This window comes from Scyliorhinus canicula, chromosome 9 (genome assembly GCF_902713615.1).
Source record: "Scyliorhinus canicula chromosome 9, sScyCan1.1, whole genome shotgun sequence".
NCBI lineage: Eukaryota > Metazoa > Chordata > Chondrichthyes > Carcharhiniformes > Scyliorhinidae > Scyliorhinus > Scyliorhinus canicula.
The window spans coordinates 4,386,367-4,403,730 of record NC_052154.1 but is presented as its reverse complement, the minus strand read 5'-3'; the positions used below and the strand labels follow the sequence as shown (position 1 = coordinate 4,403,730).

Sequence of the window (17,364 nt, the reverse complement as noted above, 5' to 3'; positions counted from 1 at the left end):
TTTTAGGGGCTGATTTAGCACAGGGCTAAATCGCTGGCTTTCAAAGCAGACCAAGGCAGGCCAGGAGCACGGTTCAATTCCCATACCAGCCTCCCCGAACAGGCGCCAGAATGTGGCGACTAGGGGGCTTTTCACAGTAACTTTATTTGAAGCCTACTTGTGGCGATAAGCAATTTTCATTTCATTTCACTTAATTTTACAGTCTGCTTTTATGTTACTTGCAAATTTACTTTAATACCTATTTTTACCCTCTTAATTAATCCCTTAGTACTCCTTTGCTGAATTCTAAACTGTTACCAGTCCTCTGGCTTGCTACTTTTTCTCGCAACTCTTTTGATCAAATACTATCCTTAGGGTGGCACGGTAGCACAGTGGTTAGCACTGTTGCATCACAGCACCAGGGTCGCAGGATTGATTCTCGACTTGGGTCACTGTCTGTGCGGAGTCTGCACGTTCTTCCCGTGTCTGCGTGGGTTTCCTCCCACAAGTCCCTAAAGACGTGCTGTTAGGTCATTTGGACATTCTGAATTCTTCCCAGGGGCCACTTTAGAAGAGACAGACCTTGTTATTGTGTTTTAATTGAAATCATAGCAGGTGGAGCTCAGAAGCTAGAAAGAGCAAACAGCTGTCAGCTCTGTCATCGGTCGAAGCAGGACAAGGAAGTTGCATAAAAGCAGACTTCCCCCAAAAAAACACCATGGGCGAAATTCTCCCATCGGGAGACTAAGTCCCGACGCCGGAGTGAAACCGGAGTGTTTCACTCCGGCGTCGGAGGCCGCTCCCTGCCCCCTATTCTCCCATCCCCGGGGGGGATGGGAGCGGCGCCACCTCATTTACGCGCGCTGGGCCTTGGTGCCGCGTAAAAGCAGCACTGCGTAAACTACACGGCCGGCGCCGCGTAAATTACGTCACCCGCGCATGCGCAGTTTGGCCGGTGCCAACCCGCGCATGCGCAGTTGCCGCAGCGCCAGTTTGGGGGGGGGTGGAGAATTGCGTGCGGGTGCCGGGGCGGCATGGCGGGACTTGCCCGCCGCCCCAGCGATTCTCCCTCCCGGCATGTGGGGGGGGGGGGGGGGAGAATTCCACTCCATAAATCTAAAGAAATGCTGGTTAAGGAAATTAGAGGATGAAGAGAAGTTTCCAGGATGTCTGAAGTTAAACGAACATAGGAAGCTGGAACCGGGTACTGTTCATTAAAGCCACAGACAGAGTTGAGAAGGAGTTGGCTAGTGAGATGCTAAAAAGATATCTGAAATGGTTTTAAGGTTTGCGACAAAGAACAAAGAAAAGTACAGCACAGGAACAAGCCCTTCGGCCCTCCAAGCCTGCCTAGCATAAATTTTCTACACTTCCAGGGTCCGTATCCCTCTATTCCCATCCTATTCATGTATTTGTCAAGCTGCCCCTTAAATGTCACTATCGTCCCTGCTTCCAGCACCTCCTTCAGCAGCGAGTTCCAGGCACCCACTACGCATATTACTACAGCCTGTGAATCAATGGTTGAAGGAATTGTGAAGCAATTGGTGGCTGGATCCTAGAGACGGTGTAAAATCTTGAAAGCATTTGAGACAAAGGATCATTGAAAATACAGTTGTAAAACCTGGAATTGGATCCTTGTTGGGAACAGTTGAGAGAAAGCATTATTTGGAAGAAGGTTCTGAAACGTGTCTTTTTGCAACTGGAGCTTGGAATCGATGGTGTGGAAGCCAGAGTGTAGAGAGATAGGTTGTGTCATGGTGTAAGGATCATCTGGCGGAATTTGAGGAGAATTCCACAGTTCACTAGAGTGGCATCTGCCACTTGATTTCAGACTGGAGTGTATCTGACCAGTCAGCCTGTGGATTTAAAGGGACTATGTGTTTACCGAGAACATTTTAAGCATAAGATATATTTTGCAACCTGTGTTATCCTTTAAACCTGTGTTAATTGGTGAAGAGAAGTGGGAGTGCAGGAGTATCTTGTTATTGTCAAACTTCTCAAGTTTAATGGGCGCGATTCTCCGCAAATGCGGAAAGACGTAAAGGCTGCCGTGAAACTGGCCGTGTTTCACGGCAGCCTCCGCGCCCCCTCCCGGGACCCAATTCTCCCCCCCCCGGGCGGGGCTAGCAGTGCGGCCCCGCAAAGCATGGCATCATAGGCTTAGCAACCATCGCTAAGCCCGCGCGCCAAGGGTCACGGCGGCTGACACACCGATGACGTCAGCCGCGCATGCGCGGATTGGACAGCTCCAACACGCGCATGCGCGGATGACGTCATCACGCATATGCGTCAAACCCGCGAATGCGCGAGCCGTCATGCCCCTCAGCCGCCCCGCGGACCGATCCTGCGGGGCGGCGGAGGAACAAAGAGTGCGCGGGTATCGGACCCGCTGCCCGCGATCGGTGCCCACCTGGGAACTCGGCCCATCGGCCAGGGGAGAATCGCTGTTCGCCGTAAAAACCGTCGAGCAGCGATTCGTGTCGTGGGGCGGCCGTGGCAGGGGGAGAATAGCGGGAGGTCGGGAAAAATGTCGGGAAGGCCATCCCGCTATTCTCCGACCCGTCGTGGGCAGCGGAGAATCGCGCCCATTTTTCATTGTTAAAAGCTAATTAGCTGTCCTGTGACTTTGTTCTTCCACGTTTTCTAAAACAAGTAAAAGTTATCGTCTTTTGTGCAAGGGTTCCGTTCTGGGATCTTCCTGCCCAGTTGTAACATTAACGGGAATTATAACAGCTACAGTCCAGGAATTCATCTTCCACAGTATTATTGCTAATTTGGCTTTCCCAATCTATATGTAGATTAATGTTACCCATGGTTACTGCAGCACCCTTGTTACATATATCTCTAGTTTCCTTTTTAATGCCAACTCCTATTTTATGACTACTATTTGGAGGCCTATAGACATCTCTATCTCCACCCAGACTGATTCTACATGTAGGTTTTCTGAGCCAATATCCATCTCACCATCGCACTGATTTTATCCTTTCCTAATAATGCCACCCCACCTTGTTATCCTATTTTTCCTGTCCTTCCTAAAGTACACTTGGATATTCAGATCCCAGCCCTGGTCACCTTGCAGCCATGTCTCCAATAATCACAATCATATTGTACCCATTTACAGCAGTTTGCGAATGCTTTGTGCATTTATATACAGTGGGCAGGATTCCCTGTCCCAGGAAGCCCGGAATGCTTTCCCAGATAGGACGGAGAATCGGGCATAGGGGGAAAATTGGGATCAATGATGGGCGGCGTTCTGAACACGGTGCTCCGACCCCCTAATGGCAGCGGGAATGAGGTACACGCTGCATGCCAGCCCGGGGGAATGTAAATAAATGCAACTGGGTCTCAATGACCCATTTACATCTATTTAGCGGGCCCAGCTCCCTACGTGCCAGCCTCCAATGATTCTCAGGTCCCTGCGGCCGAGAATCACGTTGGCGAGGATCACCTGTGGTGTCTGTCAGTGTGACCCTAGCATTATGGACCTCACAACAGCTCAACCTTGGCACACCGCGAGGTCCATCACACCATGACCACGCTGGTAGAGACCATCCAAGCTCTTCCGAGGGCCACCCCCCAACAATGCCCATGCCTCCTCTACCAGAGCTCCGCCCATGTACCCCCCCAGGGATCCTGGAATAGGGGACCCCCACAAGGACCCCTGTAATTAGGGAACCCTTCCCCCAGGGACCGCTGTAATAGGGGAACCCCTCCCAGGGGCCCGTGTAATAGGGGAACCCCTCTCAGGGACCCCTGTAATGGGGGAACCCCTCCCAGGGGCCCGTGTAATAGGGGAACCCCTCTCAGGGACCTCTGTAATGGGGGAACCCCTCTCAGGGACCTCTGTAATAGGGGAACCCCTCTCAGGGACCTCTGTAATGGGGGAACCCCTCTCAGGGACCTCTGTAATGGGGGAACCCCTCTCAGGGACCTCTGTAATGGGGGAACCCCTCTCAGGGACCTCTGTAATGGGGGAACCCCTCTCAGGGACCTGTGTAATAGGGGAACCCCTCCCAGGGACCTCTGTAATAGGGGAACCCCTCTCAGGGACCCCTGTAATGGGGGGAACCTCTCAGCAACCCCTGTAAAAAGGGGTCCCCTCTCTCAGGGACTCCTGTAATAGAGGAACACCCCCCTCCAGCGATCCCTGTAATAGAGGAGACCCCCCCTGCAGCTACAGGACCTGGCTATCGGGGTTCCACTCAAGATGGTGGCCCGATAGCAGGAATCTCCGGGAACCCCTTGTATTCCACGCCATGTATAAATTTGCATGACACGGAACACCGAATTGTTTGTTGGTTTGCGCTCTCGGGGGATTGTAAACTGGTTGCAATTCAGCTCCAGCAGAAGTCGATCGGGCAAGGTTCTCCGTTCCCTGACACCGATTTCATAATTGGCGATTGGGCGGAGAATCCCCTTTGACCCCAAAATCTAGAGATCCATTGAGAGAGAGAAAAACAGAGAGACGGACGGAAACCAACATTGCGAGAGAAGCAGCAGGAAATAGAGAGAGAGAGAGATAAACAGAGAGAGAGAAACAGAGAGAGAGAGAAGCAGAAGGAGAGAGAGGATTACAGAGAGAGAGAGAGAGAGAGAACCAGACAAAGAGAGACATAGCCAGAATGAGAAAGGTCAGGAGAGAAATGAGAGAAAGTGGTAGAGATAGATAACAAGAGAGAGAGAGAAGAAGAGGGAATGAGAGAGAAAGGGACAGAAACTAATAAGAAACAAAGTAGCAAAATCAGAGAAATACCAAGAATATGGAGTTAGAAAAACAGGAAGAGCTGTTGAAGGAATGGTTGGGGTTGATGGAGAAGATTGCAGCTGCTTAACCACCCCAGAGTTCACAAGCTGAAGCTGTTCAATATCTTTAGCTCTGGGTAAACACCTGGGGAAATCTCTCAAAGCTCGTCTAGGTCTGTGGACCCCTACCTCCATCTTGTACCATCACCTCCACCATGTGGCTGTCTCTTGCTGGATCTCCGCCCACGAGAGTCACCTCCCCAGTCTCCGAATCAACCGAGAGCCATTGGATTGAATCATTTCCCAGGCGGAATCTGCCAGATACAAAAAGTCTCGTTAGAGTGTGTGACGGGGTAGACGCTGAGAGACCGGTTTCTATTGGCTGGAGACCGGAGTACACTGGGGCCACAGTCTCAGGGTAAGGGATTGGTTACTGCAGACTGAGGCGGGGGACATTCCTTCACTCAGAGGGTTGTGAATCTTTGTGGAATTCCCAGACAGCCGTGGATGTTCCATTGTTGGCTAAGCGGGAATGTCGAGCTGAGGTAGAAGACAGAGCAAGCTGCAGGGGTGCTGTGGTCTACCCCTTATGTCAAGCTGATATGAATCAAATTGAAATTCTCTGATGGATTTGATGTGAGGAGAAATATCTAGCAGACAAGAGTGTTCTGGAACCTGTACACGAACACATCCATCCCATTCGGAGACCTGGATCCCGCTCTCGTACCTGTTTACCTCAGTTGGCTGGACAGTTGGTTTGTGACGCAGAGCGAGGCCAGCAGTGTAGGTTCAATTCCCCGCACCGGCTGAGGTTATTCCTAAAGGCCCCGCCTTCTCACCTTGCCCCTCGCTTGAGGTGTGGTGATCCTCGGGTTAAATCACCGCCAGTCAGCTCTCCCCCCTCAAAGGGACTATGATGACTTTACCTTTATTTACTCTCACACCTGCATCCCAGCCTCACGCCCCTCTCGCACCTGCATCGCACGCTCATGCCCCAATCCCACTCTCACTGTTTTCCTCGAATGGGTGATGTATAAAACCTTAAAATTCAAGCTCAGCCATTCAAGGTTGGTGTGAGGAAGCAGCTGTGTGGTGAACGTATTGCATTAACCATTCACCATGTATGTCATTGTATCACGCTGTTGCCCATGAGGGCTCCACCTATGGACCATTGTACGATATTACATGGAATGTATCATGTTGGTACCTTTGTGGGCTCTGCCCCTGGCTCCTCCCCTTGAGGGGGGGATATAAACAACAGTTGCCCTGTAGGCGGCTCTCAGTAGCAGAGCAGTCGCAGGCAGGCACTGTTCTAGTCGATTAAAGCCACAGTTTACATCTACACTCTGTTACGTGTGAATTGATGGTCGCATCAAGCTGTTCACACATCTCCAGGCTGACATTTCTGGTGCTGTCTGAGGGAGTGCTGTGCTGGGGGAGTGCTGTACAGGGGGAGTGCTGTGCTGAGGGAGTGCTGTACTGAGGGAGTGCTGTACTGAGGGAGTGCTGTACTGGGGGAGTGCTGTGCTGGGGGAGTGCTGTACTGAGGGAGTGCTGTACTGAGGGAGTGCTGTACTGAGGGAGTGCTGTACTGAGGGAGTGCTGTACTGGGGGAGTGCTGTGCTGGGGGAGTGCTGTACTGAGGGAGTGCTGTACTGAGGGAGTGTTGTACTGAGGGAGTGCTGTACTGGGGAGTGCTGCACTGAGGGAGTGCTGTACTGGGGGAGTGCTGTGCTGGGGGAGTGCTGTGCTGAGGGAGTGCTGTACTGAGGGAGTGCTGTACTGAGGGAGTGCTGTACTGGGGGAGTGCTGTGCTGGGGGAGTGCTGTACTGAGGGAGCGCTGTGCTGGGGGAGTGCTGTACTGGGGGAGTGCTGTGCTGGGGGAGTGCTGTACTGAGGGAGTGCTGTGCTGGGGGAGTGCTGTACTGAGGGAGTGCTGTACTGAGGGAGTGCTGTACTGAGGGAGTGCTGTACTGAGGGAGTGCTGTACTGAGGGAGTGTTGTGCTGTACTGAGGGAGTGCTGTGCTGAGGGAGTGCTGTACTGAGGGAGTGCTGTACTGAGGGAGTGCTGTACTGAGGGAGTGCTGTACTGGGGGAGTGCTGTGCTGAGGGAGTACTGTACTGGGGGAGTGCTGTACTGTACTGAGGGAGTGCTGTACTGAGGGAGTGCTGTACTGAGGTAGTGCTGGACTGAGGGAGCGCTGTACTGAGGGAGTGCTGTACTGAGGGAGCGCTGTACTGAGGGAGCGCTGTACTGAGGGAGCGCTGTACTGAGGTAGTGCTGTACTGGATGAGTGCTGTGCTGAGGGAGTGCTGTACTGAGGGAGTGCTGTGCTGAGGGAGTGTTGTACTGAGGGAGTGTTGTACTGAGGGAGTGCTGTGCTGTACTGAGGGAGTGCTGTGCTGTACTGAGGGAGTGCTGTGCTGTCTGAGGGAGTGCTGTACTGAGGGAGCGGTGCACTGAGGGAGCGCTGTACTGAGGGAGTGCTGTACTGAGGGAGCGCTGCACTGAGGGAGTGCTGTGCTGAGGGAGTGCTGTACTGTACTGAGGGAGTGCTGCACTGAGGGAGTGCTGTACTGAAGGAGCGCTGTACTGAGGGAGTGCTGCACTGTACTGAGGGAGTGCTGTACTGAAGGAGTGCTGTACTGAGGGAGTGCTGCACTGTACTGAGGGAGTGCTGTACTGAGGGAGTGCTGAACTGAGGGAGTGCTGTGCTGAGGGAGTGCTGTACTGTACTGAGGGAGTGCTGTACTGAAGGAGTGCTGCACTGTACTGAGGGAGTGCTGTACTGTACTGAGGGAGTGCTGTACTGAGGGAGTGCTGTACTGAGGGAGTGCTGTACTGAGGGAGTGCTGTACTGTACTGAGGGAGTGCTGTACTGAGGGAGTGCTGTACTGAGGGAGTGCTGTACTGAGGGAGTGCTGTACTGAGGGAGTGCTGTACTGAGGGAGTGCTGTACTGGGGGAGTGCTGTACTGAGGGAGTGCTGTACTGAGGGAGTGCTGTACTGTACTGAGGGAGTGCTGTACTGAGGGAGTGCTGTACTGAGGGAGTGCTGTACTGAGGGAGTGCTGTGCTGCGGGAGCGCTGTACTGAGTGAGTGCTGTACTGTACTGAGGGAGTGCTGTACTGAGGGAGCGCTGTACTGAGGGAGCGCTGTACTGAGGGAGCGCTGTACTGTACTGAGGGAGTGCTGTACTGAGGGAGCGCTGTACTGAGGGAGCGCTGTACTGTACTGAGGGAGTGCTGTACTGAGGGAGTGCTGTACTGAGGGAGTGCTGTGCTGAGGGAGCGCTGTACTGAGGGAGCGCTGTACTGTACTGAGGGAGTGCTGTACTGAGGGAGTGCTGTACTGAGGGAGTGCTGTACTGGGGGAGTGCTGTACTGGGGGAGTGCTGTACTGAGGGAGCGCTGTACTGGGGGAGTGCTGTACTGAGGGAGCGCTGTACTGAGGGAGCGCTGTACTGAGGGAGTGCTGTACTGAGGGAGTGCTGTACTGAGGGAGTGCTGTACTGAGGGAGTGCTGTGCTGTACTGAGGGAGTGCTGTACTGAGGGAGTGCTGTACTGGGGGAGTGCTGTACTGAGGGAGTGCTGTACTGAGGGAGTGCTGCACTGAGGGAGCGCTGTACTGAGGGAGTGCTGTGCTGAGGGAGTGCTGTACTGAGGGAGTGCTGTGCTGAGGGAGTGCTGTGCTGAGGGAGTGCTATACTGAGGGAGCGCTGTACTGAGGGAGTGCTGCACTGAGGGAGCGCTGTACTGAGGGAGTGCTGTACTGAGGGAGTGCTGTACTGAGGGAGTGCTGTGCTGAGGGAGTGCTGTACTGAGGGAATGCTGTACTGAGGGAGTGCTGTACTGAGGGAGTGCTGTACTGAGGGAGTGCTGTGCTGAGGGAGTGCTGTACTGAGGGAGTGCTGTACTGGGGGAGTGCTGTGCTGAGGGAGTGCTGTACTGAGGGAGCGCTGTGCTGTACTGAGGGAGTGCTGTACTGAGGGAGTGCTGTACTGAGGGAGTGCTGTACTGAGGGAGTGCTGTACTGAGGGAGTGCTGTGCTGAGGGAGTGCTGTACTGAGGGAGTGCTGTGCTGTACTGAGGGAGTGCTGTACTGGGGGAGTGCTGTGCTGAGGGAGTGCTGTGCTGAGGGAGTGCTGTACTGAGGGAGTGCTGTACTGAGGGAGTGCTGTGCTGAGGGAGCGCTGTACTGAGGGAGTGCTGCACTGAGGGAGCGCTGTACTGAGGGAGTGCTGTACTGAGGGAGCGCTGTACTGGGGGAGTGCTGTGCTGGGGGAGTGCTGTACTGTACTGGGGGAGTGCTGTACTGAGGGAGTGCTGTGCTGTACTGAGGGAGTGCTGTACTGGGGGAGTGCTGTGCTGAGGGAGTGCTGTACTGAGGGAGTGCTGTGCTGTGCTGAGGGAGTGCTGTACTGGGGGAGTGCTGTGCTGAGGGAGTGCTGTACTGAGGGAGTGCTGTGCTGAGGGAGTGCTGTACTGAGGGAGTGCTGTGCTGTACTGAGGGAGTGCTGTACTGGGGGAGTGCTGTGCTGAGGGAGCGCTGTACTGAGGGAGTGCTGCACTGAGGGAGCGCTGTACTGAGGGAGTGCTGTACTGAGGGAGCGCTGTACTGAGGGAGTGCTGCACTGAGGGAGCGCTGTACTGAGGGAGTGCTGCACTGAGGGAGCGCTGTACTGAGGGAGTGCTGTACTGAGGGAGCGCTGTACTGGGGGAGTGCTGTGCTGGGGGAGTGCTGTACTGTACTGGGGGAGTGCTGTACTGAGGGAGTGCTGTGCTGTACTGAGGGAGTGCTGTACTGGGGGAGTGCTGTGCTGAGGGAGTGCTGTACTGGGGGAGTGCTGTGCTGGGGGAGTGCTGTACTGTACTGGGGGAGTGCTGTACTGAGGGAGTGCTGTGCTGTACTGAGGGAGTGCTGTACTGAGGGAGTGCTGTGCTGTACTGAGGGAGTGCTGTACTGAGGGAGTGCTGTGCTGAGGGAGTGCTGTGCTGAGGGAGTGCTGTGCTGTACTGAGGGAGTGCTGTACTGAGGGAGTGCTGTACTGAGGGAGTGCTGTACTGAGGGAGTGCTGTACTGAGGGAGTGCTGTACTGAGGGAGTGCTGTACTGGGGGAGTGCTGTACTGGGGGAGTGCTGTACTGAGGGAGTGCTGTGCTGAGGGAGTGCTGTACTGAGGGAGTGCTGTACTGAGGGAGCGCTGCACTGAGGGAGTGCTGTACTGAGGGAGTGCTGTACTGAGGGAGTGCTGTGCTGTACTGAGGGAGCGCTGTGCTGAGGGAGTGCTGTGCTGAGGGAGTGCTGTACTGAGGGAGTGCTGTACTGAGGGAGTGCTGTACTGAGAGAGTGCTGTACTGAGAGAGTGCTGTACTGAGGGAGTGCTGCACTGAGGGAGCGCTGTACTGAGGGAGCGCTGTACTGAGGGAGTGCTGCACTGAGGGAGCGCTGTACTGAGGGAGCGCTGTACTGAGGGAGTGCTGTGCTGGGGGAGCGCTGTGCTGAGGGAGTGCTGTACTGAGGGAATGCTGTACTGAGGGAGCGCTGTACTGAGGGAGTGCTATCCTGAGGGAGTGCTGTGCTGTACTGAGGGAGTGCTGTACTGAGGGAGTGCTGTACTGAGGGAGTGCTGCGCTGTACTGAGGGAGTGCTGTACTGAGGGAGTGCTGTACTGAGGGAGCGCTGTACTGGGGGAGTGCTGTACTGAGGGAGGGCTGTGCTGAGGGAGCGCTGTACTGGGGGAGTGCTGTACTGAGGGAGGGCTGTGCTGAGGGAGTGCTGTACTGAGGGAGGGCTGTGCTGAGGGAGCGCTGTACTGGGGGAGTGCTGTCTGAGGGAGTGCTGTGCTGAGGGAGTGCTGTGCTGAGGGAGTGCTGTACTGAGGGAGTGCTGTGCTGAGGGAGTGCTGTACTGAGGGAGTGCTGCGCTGTACTGAGGGAGTGCTGTACTGAGGGAGTGCTGCGCTGTGCTGAGGGAGCGCTGTACTGAGGGAGTGCTGTACTGAGGGAGTGCTGCGCTGTGCTGAGGGAGCGCTGTACTGAGGGAGCGCTGTACTGAGGGAATGCTGTACTGAGGGAGTGCTGTGCTGAGGGAATGCTGTACTGAGGGAGTGCTGTGCTGGGGGAGCGCTGTGCTGAGGGAATGCTGCACTGAGGGAGTGCTGTACTGAGGGAGCGCTGTACTGAGGGAGTGCTGTACTGGGGGAGTGCTGAACTGAGGGAGTGCTATACTGAGGGAGTGCTGTACTGAGGGAGTGCTGTACTGAGGGAGTGCTGTACTGAGGGAATGCTGTACTGAGGGAATGCTGTACTGAGGGAGTGCTGTACTGAGGGAGCGCTGTACTGAGGGAGCGCTGTACTGAGGGAGTGCTGTACTGAGGGAGTGCTGTACTGAGGGAATGCTGCACTGAGGGAGTGCTGTACTGAGGGAGTGCTGTACTGAGGGAATGCTGCACTGAGGGAATGCTGCACTGAGGGAGTGCTGTACTGAGGGAGTGCTGCGCTGTACTGGGAGAGTGCTGAACTGAGGGAGTGCTGTACTGAGGGAGCGCTGTACTGAGGGAGTGCTGTACTGGGGGAGTGCTGAACTGAGGGAGTGCTATACTGAGGGAGTGCTGTACTGAGGGAGTGCTGTACTGAGGGAGTGCTGTACTGAGGGAATGCTGTACTGAGGGAATGCTGTACTGAGGGAGTGCTGTACTGAGGGAGCGCTGTACTGAGGGAGCGCTGTACTGAGGGAGTGCTGTACTGAGGGAGTGCTGTACTGAGGGAGTGCTGTACTGAGGGAGTGCTGTGCTGAGGGAGTGCTATACTGAGGGAGCGCTGTACTGAGGGAGTGCTGTACTGAGGGAGTGCTGTACTGAGGGAGTGCTGCGCTGTACTGAGGGAGTGCTGTACTGAGGGAGTGCTGTGCTGAGGGAGTGCTGTACAGAGGGAGCGCTGTACTGAGGGAGTGCTGTACTGAGGGAGTGCTGTACAGAGGGAGTGCTGTACTGAGGGAGTGCTGTACTGAGGGAGTGCTGTACAGAGGGAGTGCTGTACTGAGGGAGTGCTGTACAGAGGGAGTGCTGTACTGAGGGAGTGCTGTACAGAGGGAGTGCTGTACTGAGGGAGTGCTGTACAGAGGGAGTGCTGTACAGAGGGAGTGCTGTACTGAGGGAGTGCTGTACTGAGGGAGTGCTGTACAGAGGGAGTGCTGTACAGAGGGAGTGCTGTACTGAGGGAGTGCTGTACTGAGGGAGTGCTGTACTGAGGGAGTGCTGTACAGAGGGAGTGCTGTACTGAGGGAGTGCTGTACTGAGGGAGTGCTGTACTGAGGGAGTGCTGTACAGAGGGAGTGCTGTACAGAGGGAGTGCTGTACAGAGGGAGTGCTGTACAGAGGGAGTGCTGTACTGAGGGAGTGCTGTACTGAGGGAGTGCTGTGCTGAGGGAGTGCTGTGCTGAGGGAGTGCTGTACTGAGGGAGTGCTGCGCTGTACTGAGGGAGTGCTGTACTGAGGGAGTGCTGTACTGAGGGAGTGCTGTACTGGGGGAGTGCTGTACTGGGGGAGTGCTGTACTGGGGGAGTGCTGTACTGAGGGAGTGCTGTACTGGGGGAGTGCTGTACTGAGGGAGTGCTGTACTGAGGGAGTGCTGTACTGAGGGAGTGCTGTGCTGAGGGAGTGCTGTGCTGAGGGAGTGCTGTACTGGGGGAGTGCTGTACTGGGGGAGTGCTGTACTGGGGGAGTGCTGTACTGGGGGAGCGCTGTGCTGAGGGAGTGCTGTACTGAGGGAGTGCTGTACTGAGGGAGTGCTGTCCTGAGGGAGTGCTGTCCTGAGGGAGTGCTGTACTGAGGGAGTGCTGTACTGAGGGAGTGCTGTCCTGAGGGAGTGCTGTACTGAGGGAGTGCTGTACTGAGGTAGTGCTGTCCTGAGGGAGTGCTGTACTGAGGGAGTGCTGTACTGAGGGAGTGCTGTACTGAGGGAGTGCTGTACTGAGGTAGTGCTGTACTGTACTGAGGGAGTGCTGTGCTGAGGGAGCGCTGTACTGAGGTAGTGCTGGACTGAGGGAGTGCTGTACTGAGGTAGTGCTGTACTGTACTGAGGGAGTGCTGTACTGAGGGAGTGCTGTACTGAGGGAGTGCTGTACTGAGGGAGTGCTGTACTGAGGGAGTGCTGTACTGAGGGAGTGTTGTACTGAGGGAGTGTTGTACTGAGGGAGTCCTGTACTGAGGGAGTGCTGTACTGTACTGAGGGAGTGCTGTACTGAGGGAGTGCTGCACTGAGGGAGTGCTGTGCTGAGGGAGTGCTGTACTGAGGGAGTGCTGTACTGAGGGAGTGTTGTACTGAGGGAGTGTTGTACTGAGGGAGTCCTGTACTGAGGGAGTGCTGTACTGTACTGAGGGAGTGCTGTACTGAGGGAGTGCTGCACTGAGGGAGTGCTGTACTGAGGGAGCGCTGTGCTGTACTGAGGGAGTGCTGTACTGAGGGAGTGCTGTGCTGTACTGAGGGAGTGCTGCGCTGTACTGAGAGAGTGCTGTACTGAGGGAGTGCTGTACTGAGGGAGCACTGTGCTGCGGGAGTGCTGTACTGAGGGAGTGCTGTACTGAGGGAGTGCTGTACTGAGGGAGTGCTGTACTGAGGGAGTGCTGTGCTGCGGGAGTGCTGTACTGAGGGAGTGCTGTACTGAGGGAGTGCTGTACTGGGGGAGTGCTGTACTGAGGGAGTGCTGTCTGAGGGAGTGCTGTACTGAGGGAGCGCTGTACTGAGGGAGTGCTGTACTGAGGGAGTGCTGTCTGAGGGAGTGCTGTGCTGAGGGAGTGCTGTACTGAGGGAGTGCTGTGCTGAGGGAGTGCTGTACTGAGGGAGTGCTGTACTGAGGGAGTGCTGTACTGAGGGAGTGCTGTACTGAGGGAGTGCTGTGCTGAGGGAGTGCTGTGCTGAGGGAGCGCTGTACTGAGGGAGCGCTGTACTGAGGGAGTGCTGTGCTGAGGGAGCGCTGTACTGAGGGAGTGCTGTACTGAGGGAGCGCTGTACTGAGGTAGTGCTGTACTGAGGTAGTGCTGTGCTGAGGGAGCGCTGTACTGAGGTAGTGCTGTACTGAGGTAGTGCTGTGCTGAGGGAGCGCTGTACTGAGGGAGTGCTGCGCTGTACTGAGGGAGTGCTGTGCTGAGGGAGCGCTGAACTGAGGGAGTGCTGCGCTGTACTGAGGGAGTGCTGTGCTGAGGGAGCGCTGTACTGAGGTAGTGCTGTACTGAGGTAGTGCTGTACTGAGGGAGCGCTGAACTGAGGGAGTGCTGCGCTGTACTGAGGGAGTGCTGTGCTGAGGGAGTGCTGTACTGGGGGAGTGCTGTACTGAGGGAGTGCTGTGCTGAGGGAGTGCTGTACTGAGGAAGCGCTGTGCTGAGGGAGTGCTGTACTGAGGGAGTGCTGTACTGAGGGAGTGCTGTACTGGGGGAGCGCTGTACTGAGGGAGTGCTGTACTGAGGGAGTGCTGTACTGGGCGAGTGCTGTACTGAGGGAGTGCTGTACTGAGGGAGGGCTGTGCTGAGGGAGTGCTGTACTGGGGGAGTGCTGCGCTGAGGGAGTGCTGTACTGAGGGAGTGCTGTACTGAGGGAGTGCTGTACTGAGGGAGTGCTGTGCTGAGGGAGTGCTGTACTGAGGGAGTGCTGTCTGAGGGAGTGCTGTACTGAGGGAGTGCTGTGCTGAGGGAGTGCTGTACTGAGGGAGTGCTGTACTGAGGGAATGCTGTACTGAGGGAGTGCTGTACTGAGGGAGTGCTGTACTGAGGGAGTGCTGTACTGAGGGAGCGCTGTACTGAGGGAGCGCTGTACTGAGGGAGTGCTGTACTGAGGGAGTGCTGCACTGAGGGAGTGCTGTACTGAGGTAGTGCTGTACTGAGGGAGCGCTGTACTGAGGTAGTGCTGTGCTGAGGGAGTGCTGCGCTGTACTGAGGGAGCGCTGTACTGAGGGAGCGCTGTGCTGAGGGAGTGCTGCACTGAGGGAGTGCTGTACTGAGGGAGTGCTGTACTGAGGGAGTGCTGCACTGAGGGAGCGCTGTACTGAGGGAGCGCTGTACTGAGGGAGTGCTGTGCTGAGGGAGTGCTGCACTGAGGGAGTGCTGTACTGAGGGAGTGCTGCACTGAGGGAGTGCTGCACTGAGGGAGTGCTGCACTGAGGGAGCGCTGTACTGAGGGAGCGCTGTACTGAGGGAGTGCTGTACTGAGGGAGTGCTGCACTGAGGGAGCGCTGTACTGAGGGAGTGCTGTGCTGTACTGAGGGAGCGCTGTACTGAGGGAGTGCTGTACTGAGGGAGTGCTGTACTGAGGGAGCGCTGTACTGAGGGAGCGCTGTACTGAGGGAGTGCTGTACTGAGGGAGTGCTGTGCTGTACTGAGGGAGTGCTGTCCTGAGGGAGCGCTGTCCTGAGGGAGCGCTGTACTGAGGGAGCGCTGTACTGAGGGAGTGCTGTACTGAGGGAGCGCTGTACTGAAGGAGTGCTGTACTGAGGGAGTGCTGTGCTGAGGGAGTGCTGTACTGAGGGAGTGCTGTACTGAGGGAGTGCTGTACTGGGGGAGTGCTGTACTGAGGGAGTGCTGAACTGAGGGAGTGCTGTACTGAGGGAGTGCTGTACTGAGGGAGTGCTGTGCTGAGGGAGTGCTGTACTGAGGGAGTGCTGTACTGAGGGAGTGCTGTACTGAGGGAGGGCTGTGCTGAGGGAGTGCTGTGCTGAGGGAGTGCTGTGCTGAGGGAGTGCTGTACTGAGGGAGTGCTGTACTGAGGGAGTGCTGTACTGAGGGAGGGCTGCACTGAGGGAGCGCTGTACTGAGGGAGCGCTGTACTGAGGGAGCGCTGTACTGAGGGAGTGCTGTACTGAGGGGGTGCTGCACTGAGGGAGCGCTGTACTGAGGGAGTGCTGCACTGAGGGAGCGCTGTACTGAGGGAGTGCTGTGCTGAGGGAGTGCTATCCTGAGGGAGTGCTGTGCTGAGGGATTGCTATACTGAGGGAGTGCTGTACTGAGGGAGTGCTGTACTGGGGGAGTGCTGCGCTGTACTGAGGGAGCGCTGCACTGAGGGAGCGCTGTACTGAGGGAGTGCTGCACTGAGGGAGTGCTGTGCTGAGGGAGTGCTGTCCTGAGGGAGTGCAGTGCTGAGGGAGTGCTATACTGAGGGAGTGCTGAACTGAGGGAGTGCTGTACTGAGGGAGCGCTGTACTGAGGGAGTGCTGTACTGAGGGAGTGCTGTGCTGTACTGAGGGAGTGCTGTACTGAGGGAATGCTGTACTGAGGGAGCGCTGTACTGAGGGAGTGCTGTACTGAGGGAGTGCTGTGCTGTACTGAGGGAGTGCTGTACTGAGGGAGTGCTGTGCTGTACTGAGGGAGTGCTGTACTGAGGGAGTGCTGTACTGAGGGAGTGCTGTGCTGTACTGAGGGAGTGCTGTACTGAGGGAGTGCTGTACTGAGGGAGTGCTGTACTGAGGGAGTGCTGTGCTGTACTGAGGGAGTGCTGTGCTGTACTGAGGGAGTGCTGTGCTGTACTGAGGGAGTGCTGTACTGAGGGAGTGCTGTACTGAGGGAGTGCTGTGCTGTACTGAGGGAGTGCTGTACTGAGGGAGTGCTGTACTGAGGGAGCGCTGTACTGAGGGAGTGCTGTGCTGTACTGAGGGAGTGCTGTACTGAGGGAGTGCTGTGCTGTACTGAGGGAGTGCTGTACTGAGGGAGCGCTGTACTGAGGGAGTGCTGTGCTGAGGGAGTGCTGTCCTGAGGGAGTGCTGTCCTGAGGGAGTGCTGTGCTGAGGGAGTGCTATACTGAGGGAGTGCTGTACTGAGGGAGTGCTGTACTGAGGGAGTGCTGTGCTGAGGGAGCGCTGTACTGAGGGAGTGCTGTACTGAGGGAGTGCTGTCCTGAGGGAGTGCTGTGCTGAGGGAGTGCTGTGCTGTCGAGGATGCCACATTCAGATGAGATATTAAATCAAGGCCCTTTCAGGAGGAACGGACAGATCCTATGACCCAGGAGTTCTCCCCAGTATCCTGCCCAAAATTGACTCCTCAATCAACGTCACAGTTGACCTCGCCATGATGGCATGGCTAACTGAGGGAGCTTGCTGTGCACCAATTTGCAGCTGTGTTTTCTATATTACATCAGTGACCACACTCCAAAAAGTATTTCATTGGCCGTAAAGTGCTTTGTGATGTTCTGAAGTCATGAAAGGTTCTAAATAAACTCAATTCTTTCCCAAGTAGGAGTCGGAATCTGGAGCTCTCTCCCCAAAGCTGCTGTTGAGGCTGGGGGTGATTTCAAAATGTCAGAACAGAAGAACTAGGAGCAGGAATAGGCCATCTGGCCCCTCGAGCCTGCTCCGCCATTCAATGAGATCATGGCTGATCTTTTGTGGACTCAGCTCCACTTTACGACCCGAACACCATAACCCTTAATCCCTTTACTCTTCAAAAAACCATCTATCTTTACCTTTAAAACATTTAATGAAGGAGCCTCAACTGTTTCACTGGCCAAGGAATTCCATAGATTCACAACCCTTTGGGTGAAGAAGTTCCTCCTCAACTCAATCCTAAATCTACTTTCCCTTATTTTGAGGTTATGCCCCCTAGCTCTGCTTTCACCCGCCAGTGGAAACGACCTGCCCGCATCTATCCTATCTATT

General features: G+C 55.6%; 1 protein-coding gene across 1 annotated transcript in view; it reads right to left on the bottom strand.

The window, feature by feature from the left end:
• cdh16 (cadherin 16, KSP-cadherin) overlaps positions 1-17,364 on the bottom strand; it is a 114,001-nt gene that overhangs the window by 34,770 nt on the left and 61,867 nt on the right. Inside the window, exon 14 of the mRNA XM_038806215.1 lies at positions 4,912-5,036. Coding sequence (XP_038662143.1) covers positions 4,912-5,036 — 125 coding nt within the window. The remainder of the gene's footprint in view (positions 1-4,911; positions 5,037-17,364) is intronic.